Source organism: Tiliqua scincoides, chromosome 2, assembly GCF_035046505.1.
Source record: "Tiliqua scincoides isolate rTilSci1 chromosome 2, rTilSci1.hap2, whole genome shotgun sequence".
NCBI lineage: Eukaryota > Metazoa > Chordata > Lepidosauria > Squamata > Scincidae > Tiliqua > Tiliqua scincoides.
Genome location: NC_089822.1, coordinates 108,336,755 through 108,353,164, shown reverse-complemented (window position 1 = coordinate 108,353,164; position 16,410 = coordinate 108,336,755). Strand labels below are relative to the sequence as shown.

At 44.8% G+C, this 16,410-nt stretch overlaps 1 protein-coding gene across 1 annotated transcript in view; it reads left to right on the top strand.

Annotated features, from left to right (window-relative positions):
- Positions 1-332: 332 nt before the first annotated feature.
- The window catches only part of LOC136638643 (alpha-2-macroglobulin-like protein 1), a 51,074-nt gene continuing 34,996 nt past the window's right edge, over positions 333-16,410 (top strand). Inside the window, exons 1-11 of the mRNA XM_066612677.1 lie at positions 333-400; positions 3,622-3,805; positions 5,406-5,550; positions 5,979-6,031; positions 6,632-6,652; positions 7,665-7,821; positions 9,428-9,512; positions 11,333-11,456; positions 12,287-12,401; positions 14,287-14,396; positions 15,552-15,716. Of these exons, the coding sequence (XP_066468774.1) occupies positions 333-400; positions 3,622-3,805; positions 5,406-5,550; positions 5,979-6,031; positions 6,632-6,652; positions 7,665-7,821; positions 9,428-9,512; positions 11,333-11,456; positions 12,287-12,401; positions 14,287-14,396; positions 15,552-15,716 (1,227 nt within the window). The remainder of the gene's footprint in view (positions 401-3,621; positions 3,806-5,405; positions 5,551-5,978; positions 6,032-6,631; positions 6,653-7,664; positions 7,822-9,427; positions 9,513-11,332; positions 11,457-12,286; positions 12,402-14,286; positions 14,397-15,551; positions 15,717-16,410) is intronic.

The window sequence follows — 16,410 nt, the reverse complement described above, 5'->3', positions numbered from 1 at the left end:
CTCAAGGCCAACAGACTGGAGTCTATGTATCATTCTCAGCTGCGTGACACTCCTGCCTCTTGTCTGAAACGGTCCCAGTGATGTCCCAGGTTGGGGGTTAATGGGAGGAGACTTGGAGACTGGGGTCACTTACTCAGCTGTAGAGAAGGGGGAAAGTAAACACAGGGGCTATTGATTCAGGGAGATGAAGGCCATACATCTGAAAGATTGTGTGCAGTTGGGAGGGGGGGGGGAGTTGGGGAAGGTATTTAGGTGTCTGCGCAGGACTCTAGCACTGGCTGCTTGGAGCTCCAGTGTGGATCTAATCTCTGCTGCCCATCACAGTTCAAGCTATGGGGAGAGCTGTGTTCTTCTGGGCCCTGGCTCTACTATCAGCCACAGCATCCGCCATTTCAAACCCGTAAGATTTTTATTTATCATTGCTCAGCCAGTTTCACAAGAGAACATAAAAGCGCAGGCAGGCATAGAAGGCAGACAATGGTGATGCTTTTGATCTAGAATGAATGGCTTCTGCTCAAGTTGTTTTAGGGCTTCATCCTATCCAACTTTCAAGCACTCATGCAGCCATGCCAACCAGGTACATTTGTTCCCTTACTTTGGGGCTGCATTGTAGCTGCATCGGTCCTGGAAAGTTGGATAGGACTGGGCCCTTAGTTATTTATTTAGAAGATTCATAGCCTACCCTTTCCCCTGGAAAGGTGGCTTACAATAATAAATTAGTATCATAAAAACAAATCATGATACAAATCAGTGTTAAAAATACATAAAAATACAAACCCCCCCCCCCCAAAAAAAAACACCACACACATTAAGAACCCACCCAAAAATGTCTGTGGTTATGCATGCCTTCAGCTTAGAGTGGAGACAGATCTTAGAGCATTTTCAGACACAAGACTTAATTTGCTGTGTTATTATATGAACAGATCCTTGTTCATGCAGAAGATAAGAATGAAAAGAGGGGTGTTTGTATCAAGAGCTGAGGCCAAGGTAGGGTACAGTCTGATTGACTTTAGAACCACTTTAAACCATGGATGAAAATGCTTGCAACATATAATTTGGAAAGGGGTCTTACAAGTGGTTTGGTCCAATCTGCAGCAAATATCAGAAAATAATTAAAATGTGTTCATCAGCTCTCTGATTGGGTTCACAGGAAGGTGTTACTGGCAGTTGGGCAGTTTGTTTAAGCTAGTCCTGCTTTGGTTGTGCTTGCTAAAAATGTTCTCTGCAGGCCTCCTGGTCCATGATCCAAGTGATTTCTGCTTTGGCCTGAGAGCTAAGAGAAGTGTCTTGGTATGATGGCAATACAGTTCCATGGCACACAGAAGCTCTTAATAATGGCCCATCCTCCCCTTAGTTGTTGCTTTGTTTGCAGCAGAAGAGGTGTCACTGAATTTCAAGGACCCAATACTTTGAAAGTCATGGACACAAACCAGCCACAGCCAACTGATTGTCATCTGTTTCAAGATTGAAACAGCCATGCATGTTTGTTAACTCCCAGCCTCCTTAGTATACTTACCGAAGACATCAAACTTTGTGGGCCACGAAGGAAGCACCTCCTCAGAAGGTTGTTCTGCAACAAATACTGTATGCAGACAGTCCTGCTGATTACTGGGAGCAAGCATCTCTATCCCTGTGTTTCTTAGGGTCAGCTTTGCAGTACTGGATTGCTTGTGTGGAGGGGGGAATGTCTTGCTGTGGAGGAGACAGAGTTGCAGAGAGGGAGACAGTGTTAAAAATGCACAGTTAGCCTTATTATTCACTTGTGTTATTGAAAGAGCAGAAATGAAACTGACCAGGTTCTTTTTATATATGACTCTGTACTTCTCACTGATGAGAGGTCCTAGGGCAATGCCACAAGTGTGCAACCCAAGCATCTTCATGCTTCCTCAGAAGTGAGGGTTTACCCTCAGTGGGGTTTATGTAGTATTTCTGCCTTAGTTCTTTTTGGGTGGGAGAGCTCCAGAGCCTTGTGGTACCTTTCCAATGGTTTATTTTTAAATGTACAAGCAGTGCCCAAGTGCCAAGAACAAGCACTCCTACTACAAAGAAAAGGTCTTTTAGCCAGTGACTTGGATACTCCCCAAAGCTGCATCTCCTGCCTGTTTCAGCAAACTCCAGCTAGAAGTCCTCAGTTACCCACCACCCATGCCAACTGTAGGCTGCACTTTATGTGATTAAGGGTGACACGCTTTCTATTTCATCAATAGCAGTTGAATTCGGAGCACCAATGTGGCTCTAACTTCTGTTGCCCATTGCTATAGCTTAGGCCCCCCGCCATGGATTGGGACCACAATAGGAGGGTTGTTTTTTTTTAACCTTTTGCCCCATAATGATCATGGTATTGATCAGGCTCCCACTGCGGCTTCTATTTGCCCTGGAAAGAAAAGCTTCATCTGGTATCAGTGAGAGTGTTTTCTCAATCAAATAGCAGTTGTGCAGGGGATGGGACTGAGTTCAGGACCACAATGGGGCAAAGGGTTAACCCCCCTCAGATCCTGATCTATAGGGGGTACAATTTCCTGAATAAAAAGTAAGCTTAAAACAGGTTATTATTTATTATTTATTTTTCACATTTTTATACTGCTCTTCCTCCAAGCAGCTCAAGGCAGCGAACACTGTGAGGCTAAGAGAGAGAGAGAGAGAGAGTGACCAGCCCAAGGTCACCCAGGAAGCTTCATGACTAGTGGTGTTTGTTTCCAGTGAGTAAGATAGGATTACAGCCCAAATCTTACTGAACATAATGGCCTTCCTTCTGAGTAAAATAAATAAAATGTTTTCAAACACCTCTATGGCTGAGTGGGATTTGAACCTGGATCTTCCCGGTCTAAGCAACTCCCAAACCACTACTCAGTTGTTTTCTGGTGCTGATCTCTGCCCCACCAATGCAGGTGAACTGCCCTTTCAGGAGACATCCACAGCCCTTGAGAAGCATTTACATCTTTTTTCCACAACAGCCCTGACAGTTCATTCAGAGTGATCAAATTAGCCTATTCACCATCATCATCATCATCACCACCACCATCATCCACATTAAAAGGAGAGTTAGTGTCAGGGTTCCTGCAAAGAATTGTAACTTAAAAAAAAAAAAATGGCAAAGACTCGTTAAAAGATGGGGTATTGCTCCCTCTGTGTGTGGGGGGTGGGTGGATGGGAAGGGCACCTTGCAATGTGAAGTAGCCTCTAAAATTTAGAAGTAGAATATCACTTTCAGAAAGGAAACCACCTGGCACAAGAAAGGGAGAAGTATATTGGGGCTTGTTACAGGCCTTGTCTAGTCATAATCTCTGTCTGGTAGGAGTAGATGATACTCACACAAACGTGCATGATAGACAATATATGCATTAATTGGGAGTGTGGAAGGGGAATTGCGTTTTTCTTGTGGCAAATGAGTAAAGGTGAAATGTTTGTTTCAGTGTATGGTTTAGCCAAGGGCAATATGAGAATTGGTGAGAAGATGTGATTTCCCAAGAAAAGAAGCTCTAACTCAAGTTAGAGTTGCTTGTATCCTAAACAGCTGCTGAGTAACAATTGTGCAATTATTAGGTGAAAGTAACACCAAAGCATTGCTTGGAAAGGTCTCAGAAAGGTCTGAGAAACCCTCATTTTTCCCCCCTCTTTCAGTTCTTATATGGTGGTTGTCCCTGCCATCATTTATCATCCCAATGTGGAAAAGGTCTGTTTACAACTAAGCTCACTCAAAGAGACAGTCCACGTGAAAGTAACATTGGAGACGCAGATTCAGAACCACACCTTGGTGGAGAAGGATGTGGACAAGCCTGGGATCTTTGAGTGCATTGACTTTAAGGTAAGCTTATTAGCTGCAAGTGACTTAATATGGAATGCTCATGGGGATTCTCTGTGGCAGAAACAGGCAGAGCCTCCCCTTTCCTGGGCTTAGCCTCCCCTGTGATTGCACGCAAGCTCCACCCAGTTTCGGATGGTTGCGATGATCACCGGGGATGCTGAGCAGCTCCTCAGCAAGCTCTAGTCTCTCTGAAATTATCCGAGTCTCTTCAAGAGACTAGAGTTGGTTGCAGCAGCTCAGCCTCTGCTGTGATTACCCTGTACTGGAGCTTCCGGGTGGCCCCCAGAATGCCTTGCAGTGTGAAGTCACCCAGGAGCTCCATGTACTGTGCCTCCCTAGAGTTGGACCTCACTGCACATCACTGCTCTGTGGCAAGCCATCCCCGCCACCAAAGGGTTTAGTACAGTGGTTCCCAACCTTTAGGAGCTGGCGGACCACTGAGGCAAACATTGGAATTGTCGTGGACCACATGCAGCCCCCCTCCATCCTCGCAGCACACACAAAGTTCAATTTGGTAGCCCATATGGGAGCACTTGGCAAGATACTGGAAATGCCAGCTATGGGGGGTCCATTCTCTGCCCTTCCTGTTGGTTAGTGGGGAAGCATATCATCGAGTGAGTGCTCCTCCACAGACTACCAGAAAGGGTGGACCCTCCCACAGCTGGTACTTCAGTAAGCTATGGACCACCAGAGACGGCAGAGAACAGACTACCTACAGCCACAGCTGACACTTCAGTGGTCTGTGAGATAGCACTTGTCTAGACACTGGAAGTGATCAAAGGTGATCATCTTTTTTCCTGAGGCCTCAGGGACCAATTCTCAGGGTCTCGAGGACCACGTGTGGTCCCTGGACCACAGGTTGGGAACCACTGGTTTAGTAGAACTCGCTGCATGCCTTGGGACCATGAAGTATGTCTCCCCACCGGTACGGGTGATCACCAGTGGCATGGAGTGGGAATAGGGTGATAAAGAGTGGCCTTAGTTTAGGAAGAATACTACTCTAACTGTAGCTTCCATCATTAAGTTACAGGCAATGGATGGGAGAGGATACAACATTAAAAAACTAAATGAGACAAGAATAGAATAACTACTGTAAACGCTTTTGAGTATCTCTGGCAGGGAGAATGAAACACGTTTATACACTTGAAAATAAAGACTTCCAAGTAATGTGTTAGGACTCATAGGCACAAGCCTATGACAAAAGTTTAAACACTCTGCTATTGCTAATGGAGCCTCTTCTCTCCCCACCCTTTCCCTCCTACCCATCCTTCTTTCAGGCTCCAGCCTTTGTCCCCATGAAAAAACTGTACCCAAATCAAGATATCGTAAGTCTTGCGTCATTCTGTTCCTTCTTCTTAAATCACTCTGGGCACAGGAAGAACTAGCATGGCAGAGAAGAGGGGAGATTTTAGGCTTATAGGAGGAAAGGGGAAGAAAATATAAAGAAAGGGAAAAATAGGATAGAGAAGGGGGAAAGGGGGAAACCAAGGCGGGGGGGGGAGAGAGAGAGAATTTCTGAGGAATTCCATGCAAAGTGCCCTCTGTTCTCATCTCTCTGCTGCTGAAAGCTGAAACAGCTTTTCTCCTTTGCACTGTGAAGGAAGAAGAAGTGGCCCGTGTGCACGTCCTAGTACGCAAGGGTGGCAGTGTGAGCTTTGAGGGTCGAAAGAAGGTGCTGATTCGTGAAGCTCATCCAAGGGTGATCATAGAGACCGACAAGCCTTTTTACAAGCCTGGAGAGACAGGTAGGCCTGAGCAGTCAATGAAACATGGCAGATGCCTGCTGCAGCTATTCCATTTTTGGGGTGTAATGATGTCAGCATTACTGAGAATTAGGATAAGAAAGATAAGCTTCGCAAGAGCTGGGTTGCTAAACCAAAGCAGTTATCCTTGCAAGAACGGAGATACTCTGAAGAGTAAATGCATCCCAAATGGGAGCTATGTTTTTATGAGCTCTGCTTTGCAAATTGAGTAATAGTTAAAACAGAAGTGTGTGTGGGGGGGGAGGGGAAAGGAACATTTCAATCTACTTTTAGTTTTAAAATACAGCAACTTGAAGTATAGAATGTCATGAGAGAAAAAACGGTGGCAGGAGACTGAGCAAAAAGAGATCCAGGCTTCTAAAATATCAAGTACTGTACTATGATGAATGACTTTGTCTTTTCTTTTTCAGTAAAGTTTCGCATTGTGAGGCTCAATGAAAAATTTCAGGCCCTTGATGATACAGTGAGTACTGCTCCCTTATTTCTTACAAGGCATAGCTGTCCATTAACCAAAAGTTTCAGTTCTGTTCTGAAAACATCAACAATCAGTAATGTCTTTGCTCTTTAAACACACGCACACGCACACAGAGTTAAGCAGGGATAAATACTCTGCAAGTGTCTCATAGGGTTGCCAGCCCTCCAGGATTGGTCTGAAGTCTCCAGGAATCAGCATCAATTGTGAGGTGATGACTGAAAGTAATCCTGGAGATACTAACAAGCCCTCCCTGGTGTAATAACATTATGTCATGTAGGGAAAAAAAAAATCTTCAGCTTCAGTGAGAGCTGGTAACCCTAGTTTCTCATGCTATTATTCCCTTGAAATGGGTGCAGAGACTCCACAGAATACCAAAACCTTAGCTTAGGCTGCACTTTCCTAGGAGTAAGTCCAACTAAAGGCAATGGGACTTAACTCTGATTAGACAAGTATAGGGTTGTGCTGTTAAAGATGCAAGCCAAGTGATTTAACTTCATATCAGTTCCTAGGCTGGCTACATTACCAAATGTTGGCAAAAATAAAATCTGTACTCTTCCTCATTATGCTCATCTCTCTTATCTTTTGCAGATCTCTTTGATATACCTGCAAGTAAGTAACTTGGAATGATCTGTGTTGGTGGCAGAGTTGTCATGTGGATCTGACAGTTTTATTGATGGAGAGAAAAGGAATGTGAGAGGAAATGTAGCCTGGTGTTGAGAAAAGGAGGGTTCTGGCCTGTTTTCCACATTCTTTGTTGCATGCTGCAGTGCAGTGATCAGAGTATCAGGCATGGTTTCATGTCAGCATTGGAGCGGCTGTTCTCATATTTGTGTGTCCTCATTTATGTGTTATGTGTGCTCTCTGGCCTTTCCTCAAGAATTTCCCCCAATGTTCTGGATATACCAGATGTGGATGTTGGATTGCTTTGAATGTGTTCAACAGCAAAGACATGCTGCTATGTAAACAGCTTTTTTTTGTCTTAAAAAGCATGTACAGTATTGAGATGTGGGCAGAAATGCAATGAATTTAGGGGAAGGAGTGGTGGCTTGCATGTTCTCTGAAGACATTGCTCTCTGTAAATATAGCTTGTCCGCCCACAAGAAATCTCTCTGCGTGCATCCATCTCCAAATCTACAGAGGCCATCCTGGACGTGTCAGGGACATGTTAGTCACTGCTATGTGGCATAAAAATTTGTAGGAAGTGTGTTGCTGATCAAACCAAAAGTCAATGTACTCATGCATGGAGGCTCCTATAGCAACCATTCTGATGAATCTGGGAAAGAGATAATGGTGAGATCTACCCCTATAGTTTGTCCCTGACAATGAGGTATATTGCCTCTAAATAAGGAATCTTCATTTCCTATCTTCTTTGTTTGCCAGTTGATTGTTTCCTATTTGGGCTTGATCTTTGATTTCAGGAGATGCATACTTTGGTCCTAAAGTATCTCTTCTGTATTTATCACCAATACAAATTCTCCATCACACACACGCATAGATGCTTCTTACACACCCGCATGTTATACATGTGACACACACATATTAACTGTGAATCTCAGTATTGCTGACAATGGCAGCCAAGCAAGAGCACGTCACAGTTCTTTTGTCTTATTCCTGTCCACAGGATTCCAATGAGAACCGGATTGGCCAGTGGGTGGATGTGAAGCCTCGGCAAGGCATTGTGGACCTATCCTTCCCTTTGGCCTCTGAAGCACCCCTGGGAATGTACAAAATATTTGAGGACAGTTTGATCCCAGGAATATTCACTGTGGATGAATATGGTGAGATTTCAAAGAGAAATCACTTTGCTTGCAAGAAGCCTCTAAGAATAAAAGCCTGTCAAAAAAAAAACTGTCAAAAGCTCTTCCCCCTCTCAGTATGATGTGAGAGTTGAAGTACTGCCCAATAAGACTAAATATGTCTCTCAAACCCAAACATGACACCCATCCCATAGCAATAATTAGCCGGTGGAATAAATCACCGGACTTAAAAAGCCCACCTAAATTTTAAAAACATTTGTAAGCTTTTTTTTTTCTGAAATATAATGTTGAACTCTGTTGTTTAGTGAGTACCAAAGTTGATTTCCTTTAACTGAGAAGGTTGCTGATCTATATTCTCAGAGAGACACCACAAACAGGCCCACCTGACTGGGAGGCTGTAGCACGTAGAGCACTGCACGGGCAAATTGCTGGGCTGGTTTGTGTCACTGGGCCCCTTTTGCAGCAGCCTGCCCATTGGCCACACCCACACTGCAAATGCCTTTTATGTCCTTGCTGGCATTTGCTCAGTGTTTCTATCATTATACTACCCTTTTGTGCCTCCTGCCCTCTGCCTTATAAACCATGGCAGCAGAGAACAGCTAAGCAATTAGAAGCTTCCTTCCCCCTACTGGAGCCTAAGGAATCACAAAACGAAGATGTTGCAATCTCTGAACCCTGAGAGGCCCTTCCTCCCTCCCTTCCTTGCACCCAGAAGTCAGCTGAGCTAAGAAACCACAAAGGTAGGAAGTTGACTCCTTATCGAACAACAGGTGATCAACCTGACAACTTGTGATCAGGTCAAAGTTTTATTGCACAGTCTCAAAGACAGAGCAGCATCTGAAAGAGAAACATACAAGTAGAGTTGCCAGCTACCTCATCTTAACTACGCTCTTCTCCCTTCATCTGCCAGATAGTCAAGTAGCGGCTGTCAATTATGACTGGCCGCACCAGTTTTTTCCAATGTCCATCATGGCTTTTGCACAGTAACAGGCCCCCCTCCCCAAGGAACAGCTGGGATCACACAGGTTGTTGCTGTCAAGCATGCTGCAAGCTTTCCCTGTGGTCTTCATGACTGGCCATGTGGAGTGTTCTATGTCTGTGTCCACTTCCCCTTTTGGACTGCTGCCTCTGGAGAGCAAAGCAAAACCCAGGGAGCCTGGGAAGACACATTCGCCCAACACTATCCTTGCTTGTGATGTTCCCACAAAGTTGTGGGAAAGGATAAAAGTGTTGGGCATTTGAAATTCTCTCAGGCTGCAAAAGGAGGGAGAGTGTCTGCAGTTAGTCAGATCTGCTAATTATCAGTAGCCAAGACAAATTCTCAAACCTATTTGTGAGGAGGAAAAATAATTTTGAGATATTACCCAGAGAGAGATGTTTAATATCACATGAAAACATCTTAAGCCCTAGCTGCAATTTATGATGTGTTCTGACACATTTTTATTCTCCATCAGGCTTAGGTGTGATTTCTGACACTGAATTTAGCTATTTAAGAAATGACATCACAAGTAGCTCTTCATTTTGTTCTTGAATGTAGAGTGTTGAATTCAGAGAAGTTAGACCACGTAGGGTTGGGCCTGTGTGAATCATTTTATACACTCACTGCCTTCTCCTCTTTCTATTGCAGAGCTGCCAAAATTTGAAGTGTCACTTGTGCTCCCAACACTGGTGACCATCGAAGATGAAGAATTTCAGGTCAAAGTGTGTGGCAAGTAAGTAAAAAATTTGTGGTTAACAATATTCTCATAGGCATTTAGTCTTCACCCTTTTCCAACCAGGGACCAAACTTTAAGCCTACCTTGCAACTTATCAGACCCAGTTTTAAAGTTTGAAGGGATATGTTCCTCCCACTCCACCTTTTCTCTGTTTTCCTTCTTCCCTGGGCCAGATTGGATATATGTCTCCTGATCCAACCCATGGCATAGAGATCAGTGTATGTGTGCAGTTCCTTTAATACCCCTAGTATGCTGTCCCTCCCTGCTGCACTCCGAGTTTTTAAATATATTTTTATATTATTTTTATTTCTTACTGTTAGGAAAGTTCTATTTTTATTTCTTACTATCAGGGAAGGCACCAAAATCAGGCAGGCAGACCAAAGAGTGTAGTACTTATAATTAGTGTACGTGCACCCCTTCCTGATCTCTATTTTCCCTTTTTACTGGGTCCGCATCTAAATTGAGGGGAAATCGTATTTTCTATCCTCTGTCACCACCCAGACTACAGAGACTAGGGGGGGCTCCTAGGACCCCCCCCCCCCCCAGAGAGTACTGAACCGGAAGTGTTCTCATTAAAAATCAAAATGATCATTGGTTTGCAAGTAGGTGACAATTCACCAAGGGCCCAATCCTATCCAACTTTCCAGCACCAGTGCAGCCCCAATACAGCCCCAAGGTAAGGGAACAAATGTTCCCATACCTTGAGGAGGTCTCTGTGTCTGCCACCTCAACACAGGAAGCAGTGCATACCCCATTGGCACAACAGCACTGGCACTGGGAAATTGGATAGGATTGGGTACTAAATTACCTGTGAACATGGACTAGGCAAGCAAAGAGTCAAAATGTAACTAGTTGACAAAAAAATCCAAAAGAAAAGGAATTAAACAAAATGGAGAAGGGGGGTTAAAAATACAAGCAGGCTGATGGGAAATACCTGAACTTGGCTGAGTGGACACAAAGAAAAACATTTGACCATATTAGATACAGAACCAGTAATGACCAGCTTCAGGGCAGACCAGGCAGAACATCCATGAGCTTCCTTGTGGTTGGACTTAAATAATCACATATAATAAAGTTCCCTGATTGGACCCCACCTGGCCACTGCATCCCACCCTTTTACCTTTGGTTGCCCAGTCGATGAGGTGTAGCTATTCCAGGCATGGAAGAATGATTTGACTGGTAGTGGCATTTCCAACAAAGCACAAAATGTGGCTGCAAAGGGATGTTCCTGCAGCTCTTGGACTGCTGAACCTGCACAGGAGCTTCTGAGGAATCAGAAATGACCAAAATTAAGGAAAAATAGGCAAGGAATAGGGGAAAAGCCAGACATTCTTCACAACTATGGAATTTGTTTTGCACCAGTTTCCACTTTTTGTGTTTAGGAGTTTAGTTTCAGTTCAGGTTCAAGGCATATAAGTCTGGGTCTAGTTCTTATTCACTGCAAAGCCCTATCTGAACTGGATTTTGGGTTCCATTTGACGCCTAACTTTAGGGTACCCACCCAGTTCAAACAGGGTGCCATATGTCACTTTGCACTGTCATTGTCACTTTGCACTGACTGTGTATGCCCTAGTTAACACCAAACTTCATCTATGGCCTAAGTTCATCTGTATTAGGAGACAACCAGAAATGCAACAGAAGTTGTCTTGTAGCAAAGCTAGTCTACTAATACTGAGCAACTCAGTATTCTTATTGAGCAACTCTCTAAGCAGCTCCAGAGTCCGCAGGTTGCAATGCAAACACTACTACTTTAGCTTAAAGCATGTTTCTTCCATATCCCCTCCCCCCACCGCTACCACCCTTTGTTCCTGACACAGGTACACCTATGGAAAGCCTGTTCATGGAAATGTAAACCTGGAGTTGAAAAGAGATGTATCATACTTTTATCGTGGTGATGAAAATGAAACCTTGCATGGTATTGAAAAAACATACACAGGCCAGGTGAGCTAACTAGGAAGGAGTTGTCACTGAACAAACTGGAGGAGGGAATGAGTTATCTACCTCTGCCCTTTGGTTCAGAGATTTATGACCTCTCATCATCATTCACTGCTCTGGGACTTGACTTTGATCCAACCTGGGCTTTGCACATGCCTGAATATGTACAGGGGTTACAGGCCAATCCTAAAGGTGGTGCTGCAAATGGGTGGAGTGGCACCAAAGTGGCTCCCGCTGCATCCTGCAGCCCCATAGCAGCTGCCAGAGGTTTCCTCGGGAGAAGGGAACTTTCGGCCCGTTCCCCCAGGGAGAGTCCCAAGACCTGTAATGATGCTTCTCAAGTCTGCCCCAGCTATTTTGCCGCCGCAGACTTGAGAGACTCCATGTCAGGCCATTTGGCTCAACATGGAAATCAGGATCCTCCTTCCCCCATCCTCAAGGTCCTCACTGCTGCCTGGAGCTCTTACCTAGTTCTGGGAGGTCTCTGGCCAGCGCTGGGCTCAACATGGACTGGCACTGGGTTGGTGCCAGCACTGACTTGGTGCAGGGTGTTGCGGATGTGACTTACAGTATGTTTGTGACACCTAGCACCAGTGGTGTGCTCATGCCACCAGCACTGAAGAGCTCAGGATCAGGCTCCTAGGCACTGGTGAGGTCTTGGGCCAGCCCTGGCAACAACGAACCCCAGGAGGTGCTTCCTGCTTGCAATTTCTCTCTCTCCCCATCCAGAAAACATACAAAATTTCCCTCAAGTTCCCTCAACTGGTGCAACAGGAGAGTTTCAAAATCTACATATACAGAGCTTGCTGATGTACTTTATTTTTTATGTTCTTCAGACAGACAAGACTGGTTGTGCAGTGTTTATCATTAAAGGACCAGATATGAATCTGACTCATAAAAGCTATGACACTGATATTAAGCTTACTGCAGAACTGGAGGAAGAAGGAACAGGTACAAGGGAAATAGCAATGAATGGGAAAATGTCATTTTCACTTTTTTGGAGAGCTCTGAGAACTTTAATTTCCCCATGATAGTTTTGTATGATTGCCACTTCCTCTCTACTCTTTGGGTATCTGGTGCTTTTTAACTTTTGTCTGTTGAGGGTTGCATCTGTACAGGGTTGAGGTTCATTCCTACAGTGCATTTGACTTTGCAGATCACATTGTGTTGATGTATACAGGTATGGCCTGAGCCCAAAGGCTGTTTGAGGCAGAGCGCAAATGCTGCCCCCCTTTGAACCCTCCCCCCTCAAACAAGGAGGAGAAGAGAGGGAGGGAAAACTCCCTTCCCTTCCTGCAGGGCAGCAGCATTCTCCTTCTCCCTCCAATGGTGCTGTCCTTGGCACAACTGCTGCCTCCATACTCTGCCAACTCAGCCTCAGGGAGAGGTCAGGAAGGAGAGTCCCACCCCTCCCCTCCCCTCCCATGCTGGTCTGTTCCTGTTCCTTTTCTATAAAGCTCTGAACAAGGAGGTGGTGCAGAAGGAGGGGGCAGGGGCAGGATTGCCATGCTCCACCTCTCCTTGCCCATTCATCTGCAGCCAAGAGGGCAGAGAGAGCAAGGAGGCGGTTATCGCAGCAGTTGTGGCACCTTTTCTGTCTCCTGTTTCGCCCTCCAGCACAGCTAGAGGAAGAAGGGGGCTGCTGCTATTCCGATTTTCTTCTTGCTCGCTCTCAGCAGACAGGAAGAGAATTGAAGCGCCAACTGGAGGGGCTTTGTTGACAGCTTGCTGGAGGAGGGCGGCAGACAGGCAGGGGCCCTGATCATTTCACTGTCCCTTCTTCTGACACAGCCTTTCTGGTGGAGTCATCTGTGGGCTGGATCTGTATTCATGATACAGACATATCCCTTGCAGTCCATCCTTAAGGATGGGTCATCTTGAACTGTGCACTGGCAGTACACAAAGGAACTGGTAATGCTGACATGAAAAACTTCTCACACCAAGTTGTATCCTAGCCTGTAAATAGCTCCCCCTCCATTTCTGTTTAGTACTAAAACAAAGAGCAGGAAATGTCAGGGTTTCAGTGGGTGCCCATCAGGGATATTTATCTAAATTTGCATTGGCCTAGCCTAGCAGGTTAACAGTTCTAACAAACTGCACCCATTTCAGTCATCACATCTTTTGTCTCACATTATTAATCAAGATAATTAATCAGTCTTAATTACTGGTAGTTCAATTTAATCCCACAAATTATAAAGCAGAGTGAAAGTATTTTTCCAGAGCAATATACTCAGAAAATTATAAAGTGCTAACTTTAATCCTAGTAAATTGGGAATGTATGTATAAAGTCTAGGCTCAAATCCCATTTCCGTTTAAGAGGAAGGCTAGAAGAAACAGCCATTACTTGCTATGGACTCGTGGGCTGACCTTATGCAATCCAGCAGCAGCATTCCTACCACATGTGCACTTCAGGCTCCAAACATTAGTAGTTCTCCTGCTAGGGTCTTGGGAAGGAGCAGGCCCTCTGAATCTTAGTATGGGAGATGCATGTTGGTGCCCTGCAGTGTGTCTGGTTTTATGTATACCCAGCTGAAGACCAGAGCAAAAGGAATTATGAGGCCAGTCATAAATGGCCTCTCTGGTATTTTTGTACTCAGATATTTGGGTAATATGTACATTACAACTTTTGATCTCCAGTCCAAATAAGTCTTCAAGAGGCTTATGTAGGATTCCCAGGTGGTATTTAGGCCCGGGCCCTCTTAGCTTCAGCAGGGGAGCTGCATCACATGCCTTCCAACCATTTTACAGGCTCTTGAAGAGGGGTGTGATTTGTACATGGTACTTTTCACACGTTTCGCTTAGCTGCGCTTACCCAGCATATCACCTTTCTGTGCAGGAGTGTCAAACTTTGGATCTGACTATGTCTCAGTTCTTACTTCAGAAGTGCGATTGTCCTTTATCAACCTCAATCCATTCTACAAGCTTGGTGTCCCCTATGCTGGACAGGTAACATCTCACTATAGCTCCTTCCTTTCTATTTAATAAGGCTGTATTTGAGTAATAAACTGTTTCTGAGGTGGCAAAACCCTCACCTCATTGTCTTTTGAGGAATCATTTTTGTGAAGCAGCATCTTGCTCCACCATGAAAAACTTACCAAAATGTGTTGAAAACCAGTGGTCTACCTGAGGAGGAAGGGTTTAATTTTTTTTTGTGAGGGAGGGACTTTGAATTGAGTATTATGTATGAAAATGGGGTGTTAAAGGCAGACTTTATGTTATGCACACTTTGCAAATTCAAAAATAATGTGAAAGTTGATGGCCTCTCTGGGTCTATGGCAGGGAGATAAGAGAAAATTTGCCAGCTGCAGAGTTGTCACTCAAGTATTTTATTCTTGGTGACACTGATCCCATGAGGACAATCAAACTACCCTTAGGACAGCTCCCCAGCTTCTGTCTTTCCTGTAAACCAGTGGTTCCCAACCAGTGGTCCGCAGACCACAGGTGGTCCACAAGAACCTAAAAAGTGGTCCCTGGGAATAAACCTTATTGAACACAATGGGACTTACTTCTGAGTAGGTACAACTGGCGTTCCTCTGTTAGATGAGTACTCCTGTGCTGGAGTGGTTCGACTGGGAAGTGCTAAGTGAGAAATCAATAACAACAACCAAAATACAACTTTTTAAATGTTCCCCAAATGCTGCAAGCTTGGAGGAAAGGAGTTGTGTTCTCTAACACTAGTGGTGTCATAGCTGTAGGAGCGTCATGTGCATTTATATGTTCCAAAACTTTCACAATCAAAACTGTAACAAAATATTGCTGCTTGAGTCTAGGGAAACACAATACCCCTTCCACAAAATCTTACCTGAATGAAAGATGTCTGGATCCTCTGCAAGACATGAATAATATCTTCACATTTATTGCATGAAATGATCTGTAAGTCTCTTTAGGCCCAATCCTATCCAACTTTCCAGTTCTGGTGTAGGCACAATGCAGCCCCAAGGGAACACTTGTTCCCATACCTTAAGAAGGCCCCAGTGACTGCCCCTCCACCACAGGATGCAGCACACACAGCACTGGCACAACTGCACCAGCTCTGGAAAATTGGATAGGATTGGTCCCTTAGAACTTAGAGTTCACTTATTCCTCTTTATATTCCTGCAGTTGAAGGCTGAAGTCTACGGTTTGCCTGTCAAGAACTTCACTGCTTATCTCACAGTTGATGTCGATGACAAGGAGACCCACACCCAATATGTCACAGATGAGGATGGCATCATCCATTTCTCCCTAGACACAACAAACTGGAACAACACGCTGGTTTCCATAAGGGTGAGTTAAATATTTGCAAGGAAAATGTTTGCAAGGAAGTTTGCAAGACAGAGAGAAGAGAGAAGGGCAATGTGAAGACTTGCCCTGGTGGTCAGCATCACAACATGGTTTTGGTACTACACTCGGGCAGGGGTGTCCAAACTCTTCGGCGGGGGGGGCCACTTCATCTCTCTGACACTGTCGAGGGCCAGGAAAGAAAATAATTAATCTACATTTCAAATTTAAATAAATTTACATATATGAATATATTAGAGATGAAACTTACATGAATGAATGAAGGTCTTGCAGTAGCTCAAGGCCTAGAAAAAGGCCTTGCAGAAAGCAAGGCCGACCTTTCCTTTTCTGCCACTGCTGCTTCACAGACATGAAACAGCAAGCAGCAGAGGGAGCTCTCGTCCCACAGCTCACGTGACAAGTCATACAGTTGCCCTCGCACTGAGAGCAGTTGTGTTGGACCAGTGCAGGCTCCAGCAAGTCTCTGGAGGGCCAGAGGCTCATTGGAGACTTGGGGCTCCCCAAGGGCTGGATTGGCCCCTGGGCTGAAGTTTGGGCACCACTGCACTAGGGCATAAAAGTGGTATGCCAATCATAGGACGGATGCAAAAGTTGAATATTGCATTTCACTACATATATCATCATCATCATAGTGTTCACAACACTTGTAGGTCCAAATCCTAACCAACTTTCCAGCACT